Below are 19878 nucleotides of genomic sequence, written 5' to 3'. Positions count from 1 at the left end.
GTTCAGAACATCACAACAAGGCAAGAGAGGGCACAACCTTCTACCTTCTGCACTATTATCCCTCTCCTAATTGACAGAGAAGTACCATGCAAGAAATTACTGTTTCTTGTCAGAAATAGCTGGAATGAAAACCTCTTCCGTGCTTTGCAAACAGCTAAGCATCTTCATGAAGTGTTAAAATCCACATAGTAGTATCATTCTCATGACAGCCCATCCTCTAAATTATCTGAGTGTTGGATTGACCTACCACAGTACCTATTCCATTCTGAAAAAGCCAAAAGACAAAAGTATTAACCATTTGCAAAAGTATTAATCAAAAGCATTAATCATTAGCATTAAATCACACAAGTATTAATCATTACCATTAATCATTATTCCTTTTTGCCTCTAGACTAATATGGCTATAACCTGGATACCTGAAACATGGAAGATATTGAATTTTAGCCAATTTTTAAATGAAATCTTCATAATTGTATAAAGAGAAAGCAAGTTTGACCACCTGAAATCTGAGACCCTGCCTTTGTTTGAGGTAATTTGCATCATCACAGAACCTCATCACAGAGCTCAGAGACAGACACCTTACCACATAAGAAATGCCTGCTCAGAAGAGCATTTCATCTTTTTACTCTTCTGTGATATATGAAACACCAAAACTAGAAGGAAATATGACTACATCCTGCTTATCACCAAATAACTTGGAGGTAGACAGACTATTCCAACTTTTCTCTGAGCCTAATCTGCATATAAAACATACTGTTCCAAACAGGAGATTTTACCACACCTTCAACTCTCCTATGAATTATGAACTTTCATTTCTACCCTTGAGAACTTTTACAATCTTTTCTCTTATGCCTGAAGAAAAGTGTTTGTGCCCAAGGGCTTGCACTTGAATTTTTTTTGCAAAAATCTAGTTGGTCTAATAAAAGATATCACCTCTATCACAAATTCCGATTCCTTTTAATCATTAGCTGGTATTCATATGTAAAAGGCATTTAGCTAGAACCCACCCAGTTATATGTACCCAAACTAAAATCATGTTTATTCTTTTCACGCTATATATCTGTGTTAGAATTAAAAGTTACATCTCCATTTATCAGTATGGACCAGAAATTTATTCACACAATATTAGCACTGAACCAATTTCTCCATAGGATTTACAGATCGTCCAGTATCAGTGTAAATAATGCAAAGATTCTAGCTCATTTGACACAGTCATTTGTACATACTTTAATATTAAACATTTAACACATCAGAATTTTTAGAAAAGATAAGACTATAAATTGATTCAATAATATTCTATTAAATATTAGTCCTTGAAATTAAACCTGCAGGTGAAAAGCAAAATAGCTGAGGATAAAACTAAAAATACATATAGTTGGAGATAATTTCACTTTTTAATCCTCTCCTTGCTGATGTTGGTGATCAATAACTGTTTCCAGAAAGATTATTTTAGCTTGCATGATCAAGAAATTCTGCATATCAAGAGTCCCTTACACACCGGTTTTTCAGCCGGAATTAGATAAAGTGTTTAAAACATTCTGCAGCTTGTTCATTCACTAAATCCTACGGAGGGTTTACATTTAACTGATCAAGTTTCTGTCTTGAGTTTACATTTCACAGGTGTCTTTAGGCTAAACCTATGATCTTCCTGGCTCCAAATATCCATGCTTGGACATTAAATTACCCAAACCCCACCCCTTTCCTACCTAAACTAACCCTTTTATCCTAGCCTTTTAGATTTGAGGCTGTTTCATGTCATTTCATCACAGGTGGGTCAAATGAGTGAATTGTCCCTGGTTTGTAATTGTTTACCCATTCCAACGTGTTGATTAATATGAGCCCCAAAAGGGCTGCAGCCAGGAACAAGAAGATTTTATTCCTTACCAAAAGGTGCTAAAAACAATACCTTTGTTTTGTCCCTCAAGTCACAGAGATGAAGCAGAGTTTATGTTTGCTCAAAGGGTTGCCTACCTCCTACCAGATCTATTTTTACCCTAGAAAAACGCCTTTAAAAATGCTCAGTTACATTGTGATATCAAAGCATGTACTCCTAAAGTACACTTCTCTGACCAATTTGATTATCTACTAAAATAAATGCTTCTGCATTTCTGCAGATTGGAAATGCTGGAAAACTGTAGTTGTAATAATGAGGTCTTGTTTTAACAGTTAAAGGAGAGACATCTGGCAATATTCTACAAATAAATACAGTGTCTCAATTCTTGGTTTCTCCTCCAGAACACTACCTAGGACATTTTTGCTGCATGATTCATATAATCAGCATAATACATTACACAGCCTTTCAAATAATTCAGAATTCTCATTTCATTCAATAAAGAGTTCATGTTAGAAAAGAAAAAGAGAACATGCCATGCCAGAAAGCCTGCTTTATTGATTCAGTTCTGCTGCCAGGAGGAACAATGTGGTGAAGCATGCTCTTAGCATTTCAAAAGCAGTTTTACAGTCAGTGGAAAGAGATGGGGTGGGGGGAAAAGCCAAACCATATTTACCTAAGCCCAAGGTTCCACAGGTGAGGTAGGAGATAAATTACGGAGTCCTTTCCCCTTATTCTCAAAGTTTTAGATTAGAATAAATTCTGTTGTAATCCTTTAAATCTACCAGGTAAAATGCCCTCCATATCTCTGCCGTATTTTCTTTTGTGGTGAAACTCTATAATTTGCATAAAACCTACTTCCAGCCTATAGGAGTTTTTGAACAGCTACATGATAAATTAGTTGTCTTGACATGCTCTATCAAGCATGACATCATAAATCTCCATGGTTACCTTAACCCCACCTGCCTACATGCCAAGATTACCTGTCATATTCAGACTTAACAATTTGCTCCAACTGTTCAGAAAAAAAGACAAACACCATTTTCCATGCTCTTTGTAGAACACACATTGCAATTTATAATTAATAAAAGCTGAACTCCATCTGTAAATAGATTTCTTTGTTTTTTCACCTCCCAGAAAGCAGATTGAAATGCTAGGCTTTGTTATCGGCCCTTCCCTGCTTAACAATGTATTTTGAATAGTTAAATAAAAAGCCTGCAGTGCCAAATGCGTCTCAGATCATACTCTGAAGTCACACTGAAAACTGTTTTTGAAAAGCTTCTCTCCCCCTCTTTTTTTTAACTTTTTACTGGTGGAACTTGTAAAACAGGTTCACTTTGCAGGGATTCCCCTTCAACCCTCCCCCTCTTTCTGGAAGAAGCTGAGCCTTTTTAACCTTTTAACTGCAAAACCTTTTTTAACTTCAGAGCCATTTATAAACTTGTTCCTGTCCCCGCTACCTTTTCCTGACCAACCACTCCCTCCAAAGCAGGTAGCAATGTAATGCAAAGAACTCACCTGTAGAACAGTCCAGCCCAAAACTTCTGACAGCATCATTCAGGAAGATAAAAATCTCACTGTAGAGTTCAAGAACCTCTTTCTTTCTCTTTTTCCCCCCATTTGTTTTCTTTTTCTTTCTAACCTTCTTGTGGACCCATTTTAGTCCCATGGTCTTAATGCAAGCATGATACAGGCAGGTATTAGAGAAGCTTCCAGTGTACATCTCTACTCCCATCAATTCTGAGCCACAAAACCCTTGCTACTGTGCTTTTTAGGAGAGGTTGGGATCACCCATGCCAGCTTGCATGGTAGTTTTTGCAACATAAACAAATGGCAATTAAAATAAGACTCCTGAGGGTGTGAATTTGCAGTACACTAGCTACTGTGTACTAACTCTGACATCGGTACTTTTAGGGCACACTAAGAGTGGCTCTGGGCAGCTTGTAACACAGGTTAAAAAGCATCCTGAAAATTCATAGCTTTGTTAAATCTAGGATTCTGAAAATGGGAGTGCAGATAGCTTGGTACATCATCCCATATAACAACACATATTTTTCTTGGGGAAAAATATTTAGTTTAATATTTGTTTTTGATTTGATCTGACATTTTCTGAATTAATTAAAAACAGTCCGAGGGTCTGTGAAATAGGAGCTACATTACCAGGAGCAGCTAACAGACAGAATTGCAGGGGAAAAGCTAGCTTCTCTGGTGAAACATCCAAGCCATTAAAAATGAGAGAGGGTCATTAACACCAGTAGAATAAAATGTTTACAAGGAATCAGGTAGATTTTAATGAGCCATGAATTCAATTGACACTCTCACTGCTGCCGCCTGAATAGAAATACTCCTGCCATTGCCAGGCAGTTGGTTTTAAACATTTATTGGTTCTATCTACAAAGTTTAGACTAATCTGTGAAGATTGAATCTACTCAGCCTTGGGCTTTTTCACTCTGTACCTTGTCATGAAAGTGTGGAGCAGGAATCAAAGGGGGGAGTTCAACTGCACCAGTACACCTCCAACCCTGAATCCACCCCGCCCTGGTTTACGCCATACTAATTTCACTATGCAGACAAAACCTCAGTATTGCTTGCAGAGTAGTAGTGCCCGGAGGCACTTGTTGAAGGCACTGTACAAGTAAATAAAGGCTGTCCATGTCTCAGTAAGCTTTCAGTTCCAACACAACAGACTGTAACTGCTGGGGTTATCATATTTCCAGTTTCAAAAAAAGAGGACACCAGGGGTGGAGGTGAGGGGGCTATAATATGCCTGTGTCCTGCTCCACTCCCAAACCACAACCACCCCAGCCCTGCTGCAGCCCCTCACTCTGGACCTGCAGTCCCCTGACCCCCAGCCCAGCCCTGCCAGGGCCCCTCACTCCTAACCTGCTGCTGCCCCCCGAAGAACCCTCCCACCCCCTTCCCCCATCTCCCTGCCCTGCTGCAGCCCCAGTGCAGGCAGGAGCAGCACACACACTTACCAGAATACAGCTGCCAGGGCCCACACACATAGCATGTGATACCCCAGCCTCCAATCACCTTCCCACACTGCCTCCAGCCCCAAGCATCCTTTGCTGGGCAAGCCAGGAAATGCAAGGAAAGTGAGCCACAGCAAAATCCTGGACATCTGCTGATATTTTAAAAAACTGCTGGGACAGAGATGGGAGTACTCAAAAAGAGGACACATTTGGGAAAACCTGGACATACGGTAATCCTAATTTAACTGCAGCTAACAAACATCGAGAGTGGATGGGGGAGGAACACATGGTCACATAGACTAGCTATCTGTCTACCAATAAGCTTTCAACTCATAGCAAAAATTAATGTTTGTGAAGTACAAGACAAGCAAGTAATGGACATCAGCAATCAATCCTCCCTGGCCTGGCCTACTTGGTCATCATCACTTGGCAGTCCCCTTTAGGCAAGTGGGTCTCAAGGAGACACTTGTGAAGAGAAAGGAATAGCAATAGCTTTAATGACTAATTCAGGAAATACTTTCTGTGAATAAATGCAGTAAGGAAGAAAACATTCAAATGCAGTGGAAGAAGCAGGCAATCAAAGCCGGTGTCACTGGCAGAGCTGAGGGAACGGAACATACCCACACCAAAATCTTTTTCACCATCAAGAAAATGCTGGAGTAGTGGTTCTCAACAATTAGGTACACTTGGATAGGCTTGATGCACCCCTTGGAAAATGCCAGCTCTTAGTTTTCATTTGTTTTGTTTTTTCTTGACAACAGAAAATTAAAATAGAGCAATTCTTCTGTTGCAATGAACTCTGAAACACCCCAAAAGTACAGGATGTTTTTTAACATGATGGTTTCTATTTGGAATTTCTGGGTTCATCATGTGAAACATGTTCCCACACCTCACAGTGATAGGCTAGTGGCACCCTGGTTGAAAAATCACTGTGCTAGATCCTCTGCTGTCCCGAGTTTTTGCTGGATGCATCAAAGAGAAAGGAAAAAAGGTCTATAGGAAAGCTGCTTGATATTCTGTCCAGTTTTATGCTGGTCATGGCAATGACAGAGCTTAGAGCAACCTGGGATCTGTTCTGAACTCTGCCAGACAGGAATGATAACCAATGATCAGCCATCAGCTGGGAACACCTGGAAAGCACTCCTCCCACACCAGGGAAACCAACCACTCAAAAACCAAAGGGAATTGACAAATCACTATTCACAGATGAGCCTACAAACTTCATTTAATAAATCTACTGGATACATGAAAACTTGGACTAAATATAGGCATTGGATTTATGGCACATTATAACCTGCCTGCCATCTGATAACCCCAGGTAACCCGTCTGCATTTTAGCAGCTACATTCTGTCACTAGTTCAACATTTCCCCTACCTACCTGTTTCACCCGTATTGTCTCCCATGGCCTCTGATCTTCACTACCATGCATTTGCATTTCCACAGACCTGCATTTTGTATTTTGGCTTCTATTTTACCCTCGAGAGCACACAAAAACACCAGCAAACTGTCCCTATGCCTGAAGGAGGGTATTTGTGCCCAAAAGCTTGCAAGGAACAGTTTTTTCTGACTATTTGGTTGATCTAAAAAAGATATCACATTTATCTAAAGAACCTTGCCTGCCAGCAGAGATGCAGGTAGCTTCCCTTGAGCAGCTGGAGCAGTGAACAAAGTTGGTCAGAGAATCTAACCAAAGCTTTCATATGTGTAATAATTCACTACAGATTGTTTATGTATTATACATAGATATATAGTCATTTGCATTACATGCACGCACACTTAACAGAATGTATATGCAGTAAATATTAGGTCTGTGCAAAGCTTTGGTTGCTGATTTGATTCGGAGGAGATTCAGCTGGATTCAGTGCCCGAATCTCTGAATCCGAATCAAATCAGGAGACCCATTAATCTCTCTGAATTGAATTGGAAGCCTCCGATTTGATTCAGAGAGATTTGACAATTCAGACATAGACACAGCTTTATATGTTTTTTCTACATACCTCAAGGTACCAGGTAGCTCGTGAACACTGAGATGGGGGGCAGATGGAGCATCCCACAGGAGCGCAGTGGGGTCCCCAGCATGCTCAGTGGCAGACCTCCTGGGTCAGGGAGGGGGAGGGGCACCTGGGGTCCCCCACATGCTTGGTGGCAGACCTGGAAGTGGGTTGGAAGTAATTCTGGTCCAATTCTGGGTCCACTGCTGAGCACGCAGGGGACCCCCCGTGCTCCTGTGGGATGCTCCATCTGCCCCACCATCTTAGCATTCATGAGCTGTGCCTGGTACCTCAAGGTATGTAGAAGAAACACATAAAGCTGTGTCTATGGCTGAATCACTGATTCTCCAAATCAGAATTGAATCTTCAGACTCAGATTCAGCTGAATTGAATCGGGACAGTGATCCAAATCAGTGAATCGAATCACTGTCCCCCGAATTGGGCCAAATCGAAATCAAATACAGCCCGCTTCATACATCCCTAGTAAATATGCATGTGTACAAGTTACACTACTATATACAGCTACACTGCCATATGCTATAGATAGTTTCACTGATACACGCATATATACATAAAAGGAAAAACTGCATGACAGCTGTAACTGTGGAGCTGCTGATACATATATAAGATACACACACTCATCTAAGCAGTTAAGAGATGGAAGTCAGCTGTGAAACTGTGAGACTGTGATTATGTGCTTATAACACAGGTTAAGAGCACTTGAGAAACTAGACAATTCTGACACACCGCTATTCACCAAGTTCTTTACATCTAAAACTGAAAAACTTATTTGGCATACTCTTAACATGGGGCCTGTTTGGTTCATGGATTTTGGGGGAAAAGAAAGAAATGGTGAATGGATGAAATTTCCACTCCAGTTAAGTGTCCAAGAAAATCTCGACTGATACTTAGATAGTATTTTCATGATGATTTTGTCTTAAAAGTTTACACTCCTTACCCACATTGCATATGTAACCATCAAAAAAAAAATAGAAGCAGGAGACATTCACATTAATTTCACCCTCAATAAATTAGCAAGCATGACACATTTTAAACAAACAGCAAGAACAGTTACTGCATTCCTTCTGTAATTTATTGGCTCAGAGTGGATCAAATTACAAAATGTGTAGGGTGTCATGCTGTAGGCTGTTCAAGCTGGGTTTGCAATGTCTGCACCACTGGAACTAAATATTTACATGACTCAGAAAGATTTAATCTCAGGATTTTTTCCCTTTATTTAATTTGTATGCTATCTTTATCTACCACCAAGCACATTCCACATTGTCTCTAAAATTCACGAGAGATGAAAACTATAATGACTGAAAAAAACCCAGGAGTTCCAAAGAAAGGGAGGGAGACTGTTTAAGAATAAGACACAGATATACTACTTACTTCCAAAGTCTTGCAGCAATACTAGACATGTTTTTTACAGTTTTATTTTGAAGCAATGGAAGACTGTCCCTAGAGTCCATGGAAATGATGTGTTGTAGGGGAGTAATAATAAAGAAGTAGGAGGGTACGAAAGAGACCAAAATCTTCAAAATAATGTTCTGGTTTATTGGAAGGCCTCTGAAGTGGTAGGACTTTAACTTGCTCAGAAGTCTCAGAAAAATGAATACCCAAGCTAACAAGGGACAATTGGTTGATACGAGAACTACCTATTTGATTATAGGCATATTTTATACTCACCAACCCCCCATATTTATGTGTGACATGGACATGAACAGACTAGGTTCTCTGGCTAAATGTGGTATCTTTTATCAGACCAACTAAACAGTTGGATAAATTGTTCTTTACAAGGTTTTGGCCAATCTGATTGTTTCCCGTGATGAGATCAATGGCACTGTGGATGCAGGGAGAGCAGTGGTTGTGGTATACCTTGACTTAAACAAGGTTTCTGGTAGGGTCTCTTACAACATTCTCTCAAGTAAGCTAAGGAAGTACAGATTGGATAAAAGGACTGTAAGATGGACATAAAAGCTAGCTGGATCGTCAGGCTCAAATGATAGTAATAATGGCTCAATGTCTAGGTGGCAGCCGATATCAAGTCAAGTGCCTCAGTGGTCAGTCCTGGGACTGGTTTTGTTCAACATTTTCCATCAATAATCATTTTGTTCAATATCTTCATCGATTATCTGGAAGATGGGATGGAGTGCACCCTCAGCAACTTTGCAGATGATATCCAGCTGGAGAGTAGGTTAGGATTCAGAGAGACCTAGACAGACTGGTGGATTGGACCAAAAGAAATCTCATAGGCTAGGGACAGAAGTTACACATAAACCAGTTAAAGTGTTCAGGTTTAAACCTGTAACAGAACAGAAGTTCAGTGCACATAAACCAGTTTCAAAATGGCTGAAACTTGTTTAAGATAAACCTGGCTGAATGTAGTATCAGATTTAACTGATTTAAGCCAAACCAGTTTATGAAACTTCTGTCCCAGACCCCTTCCTGATTCAAGTTAAATCAGTCCCCCAGAATCTCAGCATGCTTTGAAGCCTTGGATGGCTGTGCTGTCTGCTCCAGAGAGCAGAGTTAGCTCTGCCCCTCTGTTCCTTAGCTGGAGCAGTGAGGGTTGGCTGACAAGGGGGTGGGGGCGGGAAATCTGGCTGGGGACCACAACCGGGTTTGCCTGAAGGAGGTGTGTGGGGGGTAATAGCCTGCCAGATTTTTCTCCACCCGAGCAAAGGGGGCAGGGGCTGTGGGCAGGCAGGCTCAGGCGGAGGGGAGGGAGTGGGGTTTTCATTCCTTCCCCCAGTGGCATGTGCCTCCAGCCAGGGTCTGCTTGACAGGGGGCCAGCAGGAGGCCAGCAAGAGACCAGCAGACTCCATCCCCTCATACCACTGGCAGACACTAAGACAAGCAGTTGATAAGGGGATGCGGGGGAGGGGGCATAATTCCCCTCAGCTCCCCCACATCATTGGGGAGGGGGAAGAGGGTAGGGAACTGGGGCTGGAGGGACTGGTCCCCTACCATCTGTGAGCACAGGGCCAAGCCCTGCAGGGCGAGAGTGAGAGGCGGGAGGTGTTGGCAAAGACCTAACACAATCATTACATGTGTGTGCTAGAGAAACAGCTAGGGGAACAGCAGAGGGTCCCAGACTGCTTGGGCTGGTGCGACCAAAGCAAGCAGAGACCCACTTTTATATTATAAAGCAGAATCTGTACCATGTGGGAGACTGGAATATCTAAGAAGAGACAAAAGACACTAAATGCATGAGAGTCCTGCCAAAGGTACTATAGGTGACCAGCATACTAATGTCAAGGCACCCAAGGGGAAAAAGGGGGTGCAAGTGTGCCTGTAAAAACCCAAGTAGAGATAAAGCCCGTAGGATCTCTACTCCAACACCTAACACCACCTGCTGATTCCCCAAGAAGGGCTTTCTGAATACTTGGCTGTAAGGCGATACTCTGCCCTCAAGATTACATAAGACTTATGCAAGGCTTTCTCGTGTCTTTTTTGGTTTATTACATTTCATTTTAAGTTAGACTAAGCTTTGTGTGCACTCATTGTGTCTTACTGGGCTGTATATTAGTTTACAGGAAGATTTTTGGTTGTTCTTTGTTGTGTGCTTGAGGTTGCAAATTGCTGTGTTCAATACATGCTTGCTTCAGAGAAAGGACTATTTTTGTTCAAGATTGTATAAATTCAATGCCACTACCTTTCTCCCCGCTCACCCCCATCTCAGCCTGGAAAGGGCTGCCCTCTCCTCCCCACAACCTTAAGCAGGGAGTGGGGGGGGTGGGGACAGGGAAGGGCAGAAGCCTGGCAGGCACTGCCCCACCTCCCTCAGGCAGACCTGGGCTGGGGTCTCATGTGGGCCAGCATGGAGATTTAAACCCCCACCCTCCAGCATGCTAGCCCCAGGCTGGGGCCTGGCCATACTGCCTCTGCTGGAACAGAGCAGGAGGGAAACACCTTGGAGGCTCAGTCCCTTCCCCTTGGCAGTGGCTGGCAGCCTGGAAGGTGTGCTCTAGTGGCCCCCAGCTTCTGGCCTGAGCCACTGCAGGCATATGGCTACATTACCTACATCAAACACAAATGTCTGTTCACATGCTTCTCAGTTTTACCTCTGCAATTTAGACTAACCTGCAAAGACTGTATTGATTCAGCCTCAGGCTTCTGACTGTCTGTACCTAGCCATGAGGTTTAATTTCAACAAGTGCAAAGTCCTGCACTTAAGATGGAACAATCCCATGCACTGGTACGGCACTGGTATAGGCTTGGGATTGACTAGATAAGCAGCAGCTCTGCAGAAAAGGACCTGGGGGTTACAGTGGAAAATAAGCTGAAAATGAGTCAACAGTGTTTCCTTGTTGCAAAGAAGGCTAACAGCATACTAGGTTGCAAGAGTAGGGGCATTTCCCTCTATTCAGCACTGTTGAGGCTACATATAGAGTACTATGTCCAGTTTTGGGTCCCCACTACAGAAAGGATGTGAACAAATTGGAGAGTCCGGCAGAGGGGGCTGGGGCACATGACTTCTGAGGAATGGCTGAGGGAACTGGGCTTATTTAGTTTGGAGAAGAAAAGACTGAGAGGGGATTTAACAGCCTTCATCTACCTGAAGGGTGATTCCAAAAGAGGATGAAGCAAAATGTTCTTAGTGGTGGCAGGTAACAGACCAAGGAGCAGTGGTCTCAAATTGCAGCAAGGGAAGTTTGGGTTAGATATTAGGAAAGAAACCTCTCTCAGTTGGAGGGTAGTAAAGCACTGGAACAGGCTACCTAGAGAGGTTGTGGAATCCCCATCCTTGGAGGTTTTTAAGACCCAGCTAGAAAAAGCCTTGGCTGGGATGATCTAGTTGGGGATGGTCCTGCTTTGAGCAGGGGGTTGGACTAGATGACCTCCTGAGATCCCTCCCAACCCTAATTTTCTATGATTCTATGTCCTAGTATGTGCGTGTGTGGGGACGGGGAGGGGAATCACATGGTGCACATGACTCCATGGGAATTCCATTGACAAAGGTGATAATTTTGTTGCAAACCTACTTTAATTTTTGAAAAAACATTTGAAAGATTTACCTTTCCATTTGTTAGAAGTAGTATATGAGACAATATTCTAGACAGTAAACTATGCCAATTTTCCTTGTTTGCTGGCATCTGAAACTTTCAGTTTACTTGGCATATAACGGTTTGTGCTATAAATATTAATGTAAAATAAATCAGGGTACTGAAAAATTAATCAGAGGCCAAAATGGTTAATTCTGTAAGGTTTGTTAAGTAAAGTATAATGTTTTACCCCACAGCAGAGCACACAGTTATGTCCTGAACAGTTCCATTTACTGCATTCTCTGTGTTCAAAGGTCAGCATGACAACAGTCTCCACCTGTTCTCAGAGATATATCAAGGTGTCACATCTTCCATGACCCTAAATGTGCTCCTCACTGCTGAAAAGTAATTGCATACAGTCGTGAAACAAAGCACCTTGAGGCAGATTCTGGGAGACCAATATTTCAAGATAGGTGGGAGAAAGCAGATACTTATAGACAAATTCCATTTGCATTACAGAACTCAAAAGCAGAACGGAAAGCTAGAAAATGGATAACAGTAGCAACTGGAGTATATACAGACTGCCCACAAAAGTATTATTTTCTGCTACACTAACAGCTGGTATTGTATTTTCGTGTGAGATACCTAGTACTGATTGGTCCAAGAGAATTTATATTTCATATCTGATCTGGTCTCAGTGTTGTCCAGTTCATCTTTGCATACCCCCAAATAAATAAAACAAGTCTTTAGAAAACTATCCATTGAATGTTTGAGAGTAATAATGAACAGTTAAAATAGTTGCCTTAAAAAGTTTAAAGAAATCTAAAAATAAAAATGAGGTAATAGCTACAAAACCTATTCAACACAACCCACCCAACTACAATTCTTTTAATCACATAACATTTACTTTTATAAACATTTAAAATATTAATTAAATATTGCTTTCATACCTGATCTCTCAGCCGTTCCTGGTGACCCATTATTGCTGTAGCATGATGGGGATATTTCTGCTTCAGGTGCTCCAGAAAAGCTTCTCTCTTTCTGTCCATTTCTGACGTCTGCATTCCTAGTATTTCTTTGGAGCTGCGAGGGCCACCTACTGTATGTCTTCGAGGGATATTGCGGGTAGACTTCGAAGTATGACTGTTTCCAGTAGCTAGATGTTCTTTAGATCGGAGACATTCTGCATCATCTAATGATGTTACATGCAAATTGTTTCTTCTCTGATCTGCAGAGAGGTGGGGGGAGAAGAAAGATACAGGGTATTATAAAAACTTCATCTAAAAGAGTTACATTTCTAAAAGGAAAAAAATAGCTAAGTCACATTTTAAAAAATGCAATAGCATGCAATAAACTGTTTTCTATCAATTAAAGGGGAAAGGCAAATTGGTTATTAAAACTAAGGCCCAGAAAGAATAATTTATATAAGATGTGTTATACAATATTTTATACAGTATGTATCAAATTGTCACTACCACCTCACATAAAATCAAACATCATTAAAAAAAAAGACAGCCCTTTGATACCGTCTTTATCATTCTCTGAAGAGAAAAGATGATAGGACAGATCCCTTACTTTCTGCCCTTTAAAATCTGTAGGATGCTTTTCACAAGAAGAAAGTTTTCTTCAATAGGCTGCAGTACATTTAATGACCCCATAACTAGTCTCCTTAGGGAAACCAACTGATAAAATTCCTTTGACAAAGCAGATTTGAAATCCTTAATCTTTTCTCAGTGTGTTTTCAAAATGCTCTGAAATGCCTATGAAATAATAAGAGCCCCTCCACCCCCACCCCTGTTTTCAGACTGTAGCCTGGTTTTAAATTTCATGGATTTCACTTGGATTTTATACCACTCCAAGACAGGGGACTGGAAAATACAGCATCACTTTTCAATAAAGCATTTCTTGTGCAATAAAATGAAGCAAGTTTTATGTGATGTAAAGGATAACAAAAAAGTTAGATATACTTTACTACTTTAAAATCTACTTTAAGCACGATGACCATGGGCACTTTTGTAAACAGACAGAGATACAAAGGATATGTTATTGCTTATCTTCAGGTAACTGTGTAACAAATCTTCAGGTAACTGTGTAACAAATCTCTTGGCACATGAAGAGTAGGTTGGAGGTTTATTACCTAATACCTAAGAAAAATCCCACTCTTGTCTCAGGGCCTCCCGAGTCTGTTTATAACCTTACTCACCCTTACCCTGCAGACTTAACTGTCCATGTTAACATTAACTCTTTATAGAGCAGGGGTTGGCAAAATACGGCTTGTGGGCCAGATGAAGTCCATAGCGGGTTCCTTGGGCCCACCTGGTCCAGGACTCATCCAGATATAATGCATCTTGCTGCCCTCTGGGCACACAGTGGGGCTACAGCAGCTCTGCAGCTGGACTGCCTTTCTAGGTAGCCCAGGCAGTGGCAGCTCCTCCTGGCTGCTGCTGCTGCCACCACCGCCAGCCCCAGCTCCATAGTACCGGCGGGGGCCCAGGTGCAGCCCTGCCCCGTGCCTGCTGCAGACTCACCTGTCAACGCTGAACAGCTGCAGAAGCAGCAGCGCTGGTGGGGCAGAGGTGTGCTTGGTGTGGGGGGAAAGCAGCCCCTTCCCTTTGCCACCACCCAGCACTTCCTGCAGCACCTGCATAAAGCCCGCACTGGGCTGCCCTACAGCTTCTGTGCTGCCCCCAATGCCCTGCTGAGCAGCCTGGAGGTGGCAGTGACAGTAGTAGAGGCAGCTCAGCAGGGTGTGTGGGAGGGCTCCCATGCACAACCCACCATACCCATAAACCCTCCCTGCAAACCCCACAACCATCCTCTCCCCCACAAAGACCACACCCACCCACACTTCTCCCCACATGCACCCCCCATGCATTCGTGAACCTCTGGGAGGAGCCCTGCTCACTGCTTCCCGCTCACATCCCATGACACACATGAACCCACACTCCCCAGCACATATCACCAGCCACCTTCCCCCTCCACAAACCCCATACCCACCCACACATCCCCACAAACAAATCCTCAAGCCCCCCATCCACACCCACCCACATACACACACCTCCACACTCCACATACACCCATAACCCCCAACAAACCCCATACCCAAACCCCACCACCCAAACCCCACCACACCCCCTGCAATATACAAGAGTTAGACTTCATTTTGAGTTATTATGCAATCACCTCTATTTACATGATGCGAGCACACACAAATCAGGACAAAAATACCTTTTTAAAATAAAATTAAAATATGTTATTGGGGATGTTTGATTTTTAGTATGTAATGGGGGGGGGGGGTTGGTTCCAAGATGGCAAACTCACTTCCCAAAAGGAGTACTTCCAGGGCAAGGGGAGAGGTTTCCAGTGGCAAAGGTCAGGGGTTAGGGGTGGAACATTTGGTCCCAAGATGGCAACTGAGGGGGCGGGGCACCTGTAAAGGTGGGGGGGGGGAAATACCCTTGCAGCCTTTGACAGCTCACCAAAACTCGTTAAGCGGCCCTCCATCCAAAATAACTGCCCATCCCTGTTATAGAATATTTAAAATAGCAATGTATCTGTGTGTAAATATCTTTAACATTGCCTTTACTTTCGTCTGTATGCAGTTATTTCACAAATAGTTTATTCAGTAATTTATTCACAATATTTACTTGTGTGGAGTTAAGCACATTCACACTGTGGGACTGAGGCCTTAGATTGACAGTTCTTTGAAGAATGGACTTTTTCTTGAGCCATCTAGCCTGCTTGTTAGTACATGAAAGTTTCCCCTAGTTTCAGAATATTAAACCTTGTATTAATATAGATCAATAGTGCTGAAACTAAAGCCCAAATCCAAACCACACCAAAATCTGTTAAGTGAACCCATCTGGCATCTCTGCAACAAGTTGAACAGACCCCTGGAATGCAAACAGCCCTAAACCCTGGGGAAATACAGACCTTCAGGTGTATTCAAACTGTGGGTCAGGCCTCCTCTGTACTGAAGAGGTCTGAAACAATATCACTTTAAAAGAACCACTTGCTCCTGATTCTAAACATTACACTCACTCATAATCAAAAGATATTTTTATCTGTATTATACACTTGTTGGGCACTGCTTAAGTATAGGTATAGGTGTCGGAAGCACTAGACTTAAAAGCCAGGCATTTATACTTAAGTTGTTTCCTTGATATGTTCCTTTAATTATGTTCAAAACCAAAAAAAGACATGCAATATAGTTTTAAAATCTTTAGCCAATTTTGAGCAAGCCAGTTTTCTAAAAGCATATCCAGAATTAGAACAGTAGAGCATCATCTACACATGCTATTGGACATTTTTTCCATGTATAACTAAATTAGAGAAACACCCAACTGCAATAACCTTGTAGTGATCTCTTCTACAAAAATCAGGGGTGAACTCATATGCCCAGATGCACAGTTTAAGAGAAGTAGCAAAATGACTGTTTTACTAAATGCAACTATTCCAGGTACACCCACACTTCATAAGATTTCTCCAACCTGTGCCTCACATCAGTGGATGTCCAGTGAGGGGGAGGTGGAATTTGGCACTGGACATGTGCAAAATACAGGCGTATTTCTGAATTTGTCAAAATGGAAGTGTGGGGCAAAAAAAATGTTTGAAATCCACCTTAACTTGAGGCCACTTCAGATGATGTCTAAGCATTACACAAAAGCATAGATACCTAATATCACTTCCATGTAAATTTCTATATGTAAAATGGAAATTCTTGGCATTGACTAGCTTATGGACACTTCCTTCAGGATATCACTATAAGTATGCCATGAAAGTTCATGAAATTGTAATTCTTGCTTTTGCATCTCACCTTAAAACCAACCCAGACTCCTCACTCAAGTTCTCTGAGACCTGTAAAGATGTTTGCTGAAGCAGGAAGATACACAGACACACACACTTACCCTTTATCCACTGTATACAGATATATCAAGAAAGAACTTAAAGACTATGTTAGGCATTTCCTAATACAGAGTATGAAAGTGTCCTAAACTCACACAAAACCTGCTGGTCTGCTTTCATACATTTGGTAAACAGACATTACACACACTGATTAAGGAAAAGAAGTAGGCTTTGTTATCTTTGCCATCTCCACATGGACCTGCACATTCAGCAGTCCACTGTCATATTACAATATACACACAAGATGTGACATTCTTTCTATTACAATGACAGGAATGCTGCATCTCTACTGCTTCTTTCTGGTGTGTATCCTACATTGGTTAGGAATGGACAAGGTAGCATGAATAAAACAGCAGCCAGCTGCCTGAAATTTGAACTAAACTCCAACTTTCTCTAAAGTAGAGGTATCAAACATACAGCCCACAAGCTGGATCCCATTCATGAAGCCCTGCCATTCGGCCTCTAGTATTGCCCCTGGGTCTGATCAGACCCACAAGGAGCATGACACACGCCCATGGCACAGGAGGGAGTTTGTAGGCCGAATCCAGTACATGGACTCCCTCCCTTTCCCCCTCTCCCAGCACACCTGATCTGGTGGCCACTCCAGCCAGTTTGGGATTTCCATTGTTGGTGGTGTGAATCCTGAAGTGGCCAGAATGAGAGTTACATGAGGTGCAGTCTGGCTGGAACGGCAGCTGTGCTGCATCTGGTGGCTGCCCTTGCAGGACTGTGTCAGCACCTGCTCTGGGAAACATATCACATGGGGTGCCTGCTCCAGTCAGTCCAGGACCAATACTGCATGTGCTCCTTGCAGGCAGTGCATGCAGCACAGGACCCAGATTAGCTAAAACAGGCATCTTGTGCAGTGCAGTCCTGGATATGCTGGGGCAGGTACTATGTGCAGTGCGTGGGGTGGCCACCACATGCAGCACTGCCTGTGGAGCCCATGCAGTGCGAGTCCCAGATCAGGTATGCTACAGGAGGAGGAGTGGGTCCATGGGTCTGATCCAACCTGCAGACCAGCACCACACTGCTCATATGACTCCAAAGGCCAGATGAGTTTGACACTCCAGGTCTAAAGTGTTTGAATAGGGAGAAGGATCCCCTCTCTCATGCCCTCCTAAATACTCTTACATTGTCAATTGCCACTTCTTACCCCTTGTACCCGGGAACATATTAGCTCCACAGTTTGTGCAACTGTAACTGTTGTTGGGTCAGAGGCAGCACAAATTAAGAGCAAACTAAGACCAAGTTTCTGGACCCTGCTATTACTTAGTGGCAATGTAGGTAGGTTCTCTCAGAAAAGGCATATAATGTAGAATGGCACTTAGAAAAGAGTGGGCCAGACAACCCACATATAACTGAAACGTGTAAATGGATCAGATGACTGCAGGGAATAAGAGGAAGAAAAAAGATTAATTTGATCATCCCTTGAAAGGAGAAAAAAGCAACACCCCTTCCCTCCCCCACTCAAAATAGGTATCTGATAAGCTTGTCTACCTTCTGATAAAGACATATATTGACATTGACAGGCTGCTGGACCTACTGCTATGATGTTGTGCGAAGAGAAGCAGAATAAGATTACTTAAATAGCAGAACAAGAGCTATAAAATGGGATTAAAATGTTGTATAGTTCTTAACATGTAGGTGTTTCTGAACCCCAACTCCAACCTTTTTCAGGTTTATCCATTACTACACTGAATAAACCTTGATGAAGAAGTTCCATCATCTTTACCTTTTAGTGGAATGTACACAATAATTCACCATAAAAATCTGTTGATTACCTGCTGTGACTCAAAGTCTTCTAGCTCAAAATATATTTGTTGCAGTGCTTCAGCATGCAGCTAAGTTACTGAATTTCACCCTTCATGGAGCTTCACTGCAAGCTAAAGACAGTCTACAGAAAACATGGTAGTCTTTTTACTTAATAACCCTACAATATTTCTAAATATTTCATAACTTCTATACTGTAAGTTGGAGCAAAAACATATTTGAAAAGACTTTTAGAAATAAAAAATGTGCACTTGACCAACACCAAACTATGAAAGCAGGTCTTTAAACAACCAACAGTGAACATATATTCTTTTAGAAAACAAAAACTGTTCATTATAGGGTGCGTACAGACATTCAGGAACATTAGGGAGAGGTTAAATTGAGTTAGAAATGGCCACCTGATCTAAGATAAGTTGGCACTGGGGGGGGCATTAGTGGGAGGGTGAACTATAGAGGATTGAGGGGGAAGTAGGCTGGGGGAGAAACAAATATCCTGGTGCCAGGAAGGAGCTAAGGAAAGTGCAGCTCCAGGGCTAGGGTCAGTGGGTAAGCTTTTCCAGCCCTGGGGTTGTGCTGGGAACTGTGCAGCTCAAGACAGTTATATAGGTCTAAAAATGGCAAACCCAATCTAAGTTAGACTACCTCAAAGGCAGGGTTAACTCAGATCAGGCCATCCACTTTTAGACCCATCTAACTGTCCTGAACGTCTGTACAGCTCACACTTAGATCGACCTAACTAGGGATCTAAGTGTAAGGTCAGCACCTGGGCGAACTAAGTTAGATTGGGTGGTCATTTTTAATGCGATTTAACCTCCCCCCAACCTCCCCAAATGTCCATATGCACCTGTAATTTGGAGCCAATAGCAGAGTGCTTTTACAGTCTCAAAACAGACTTTCTGGTCCTCCTTTGTTGTTATAATATACTATGGTTACAAAGTATTCTATGCAATTACTATATATGGGCCCAAGTCACCAAGTTTGGATCTGAATTTTATTGGATCAAGAGTTCTTGAACTCAGGGTTTGGTCCAGACAGACCTCTGACTTTTAATATGACTTGAATTTCAACAAATTGTTCATGATTAATATCGAAGAAACAGGTTCTTGGTGATTTTTCCTAATTTTTCTCATTAAAATTCTTTTTTAAGTGAATTCCTTGTTGCTAAACATAAACACACATATACATATACATGGGATATGCTGTTTCACTGCTTTTTTTTTCTTTTTGCTATCAAGACAATCCAAAAGAATGTCGTACAATATGAATTATCACACTGGAGTTTCTATGTTTTTTCAGAATATGCAACTTATTTGAAAATCACTGATATTATATTATTGTTATATCAAAATATTTTTCAGTTCGAATTTATACACAAATATATTATAATATTTATTGCATACATGGGAGCACAAA

The 19878-nt window shown here is 42.0% G+C and overlaps 1 protein-coding gene across 21 annotated transcripts in view; it reads right to left on the bottom strand.

Annotated features, from left to right (window-relative positions):
- KIAA1217 (KIAA1217 ortholog) overlaps window positions 1-19878 on the bottom strand; it is a 684182-nt gene that overhangs the window by 257512 nt on the left and 406792 nt on the right. For 20 of the 21 annotated variants that reach the window (XR_016442337.1, XR_016442336.1, XM_090047343.1 and 17 more), the window contains one exon: window positions 12738-13015. Coding sequence is in view for 18 of the 21 variants with exons in the window: in XM_090047343.1 (XP_089903469.1) it covers window positions 12738-13015 (278 nt within the window). In the remaining 3 variants the exon portion in view is untranslated. Of the gene's footprint in view, window positions 1-2507; window positions 2664-12737; window positions 13016-19878 lie in introns of those variants that run through there. The other variant, XM_090047350.1, reaches the window with a different exon arrangement.

This window comes from Crocodylus siamensis, chromosome 5, assembly GCF_052110815.1.
Source record: "Crocodylus siamensis isolate JL-2025a chromosome 5, ASM5211081v1, whole genome shotgun sequence".
Taxonomy (NCBI): domain Eukaryota; kingdom Metazoa; phylum Chordata; order Crocodylia; family Crocodylidae; genus Crocodylus; species Crocodylus siamensis.
The sequence above is the reverse complement of the archived record's forward strand: the minus strand, read 5'-3'. Positions and strand labels throughout refer to the sequence as shown.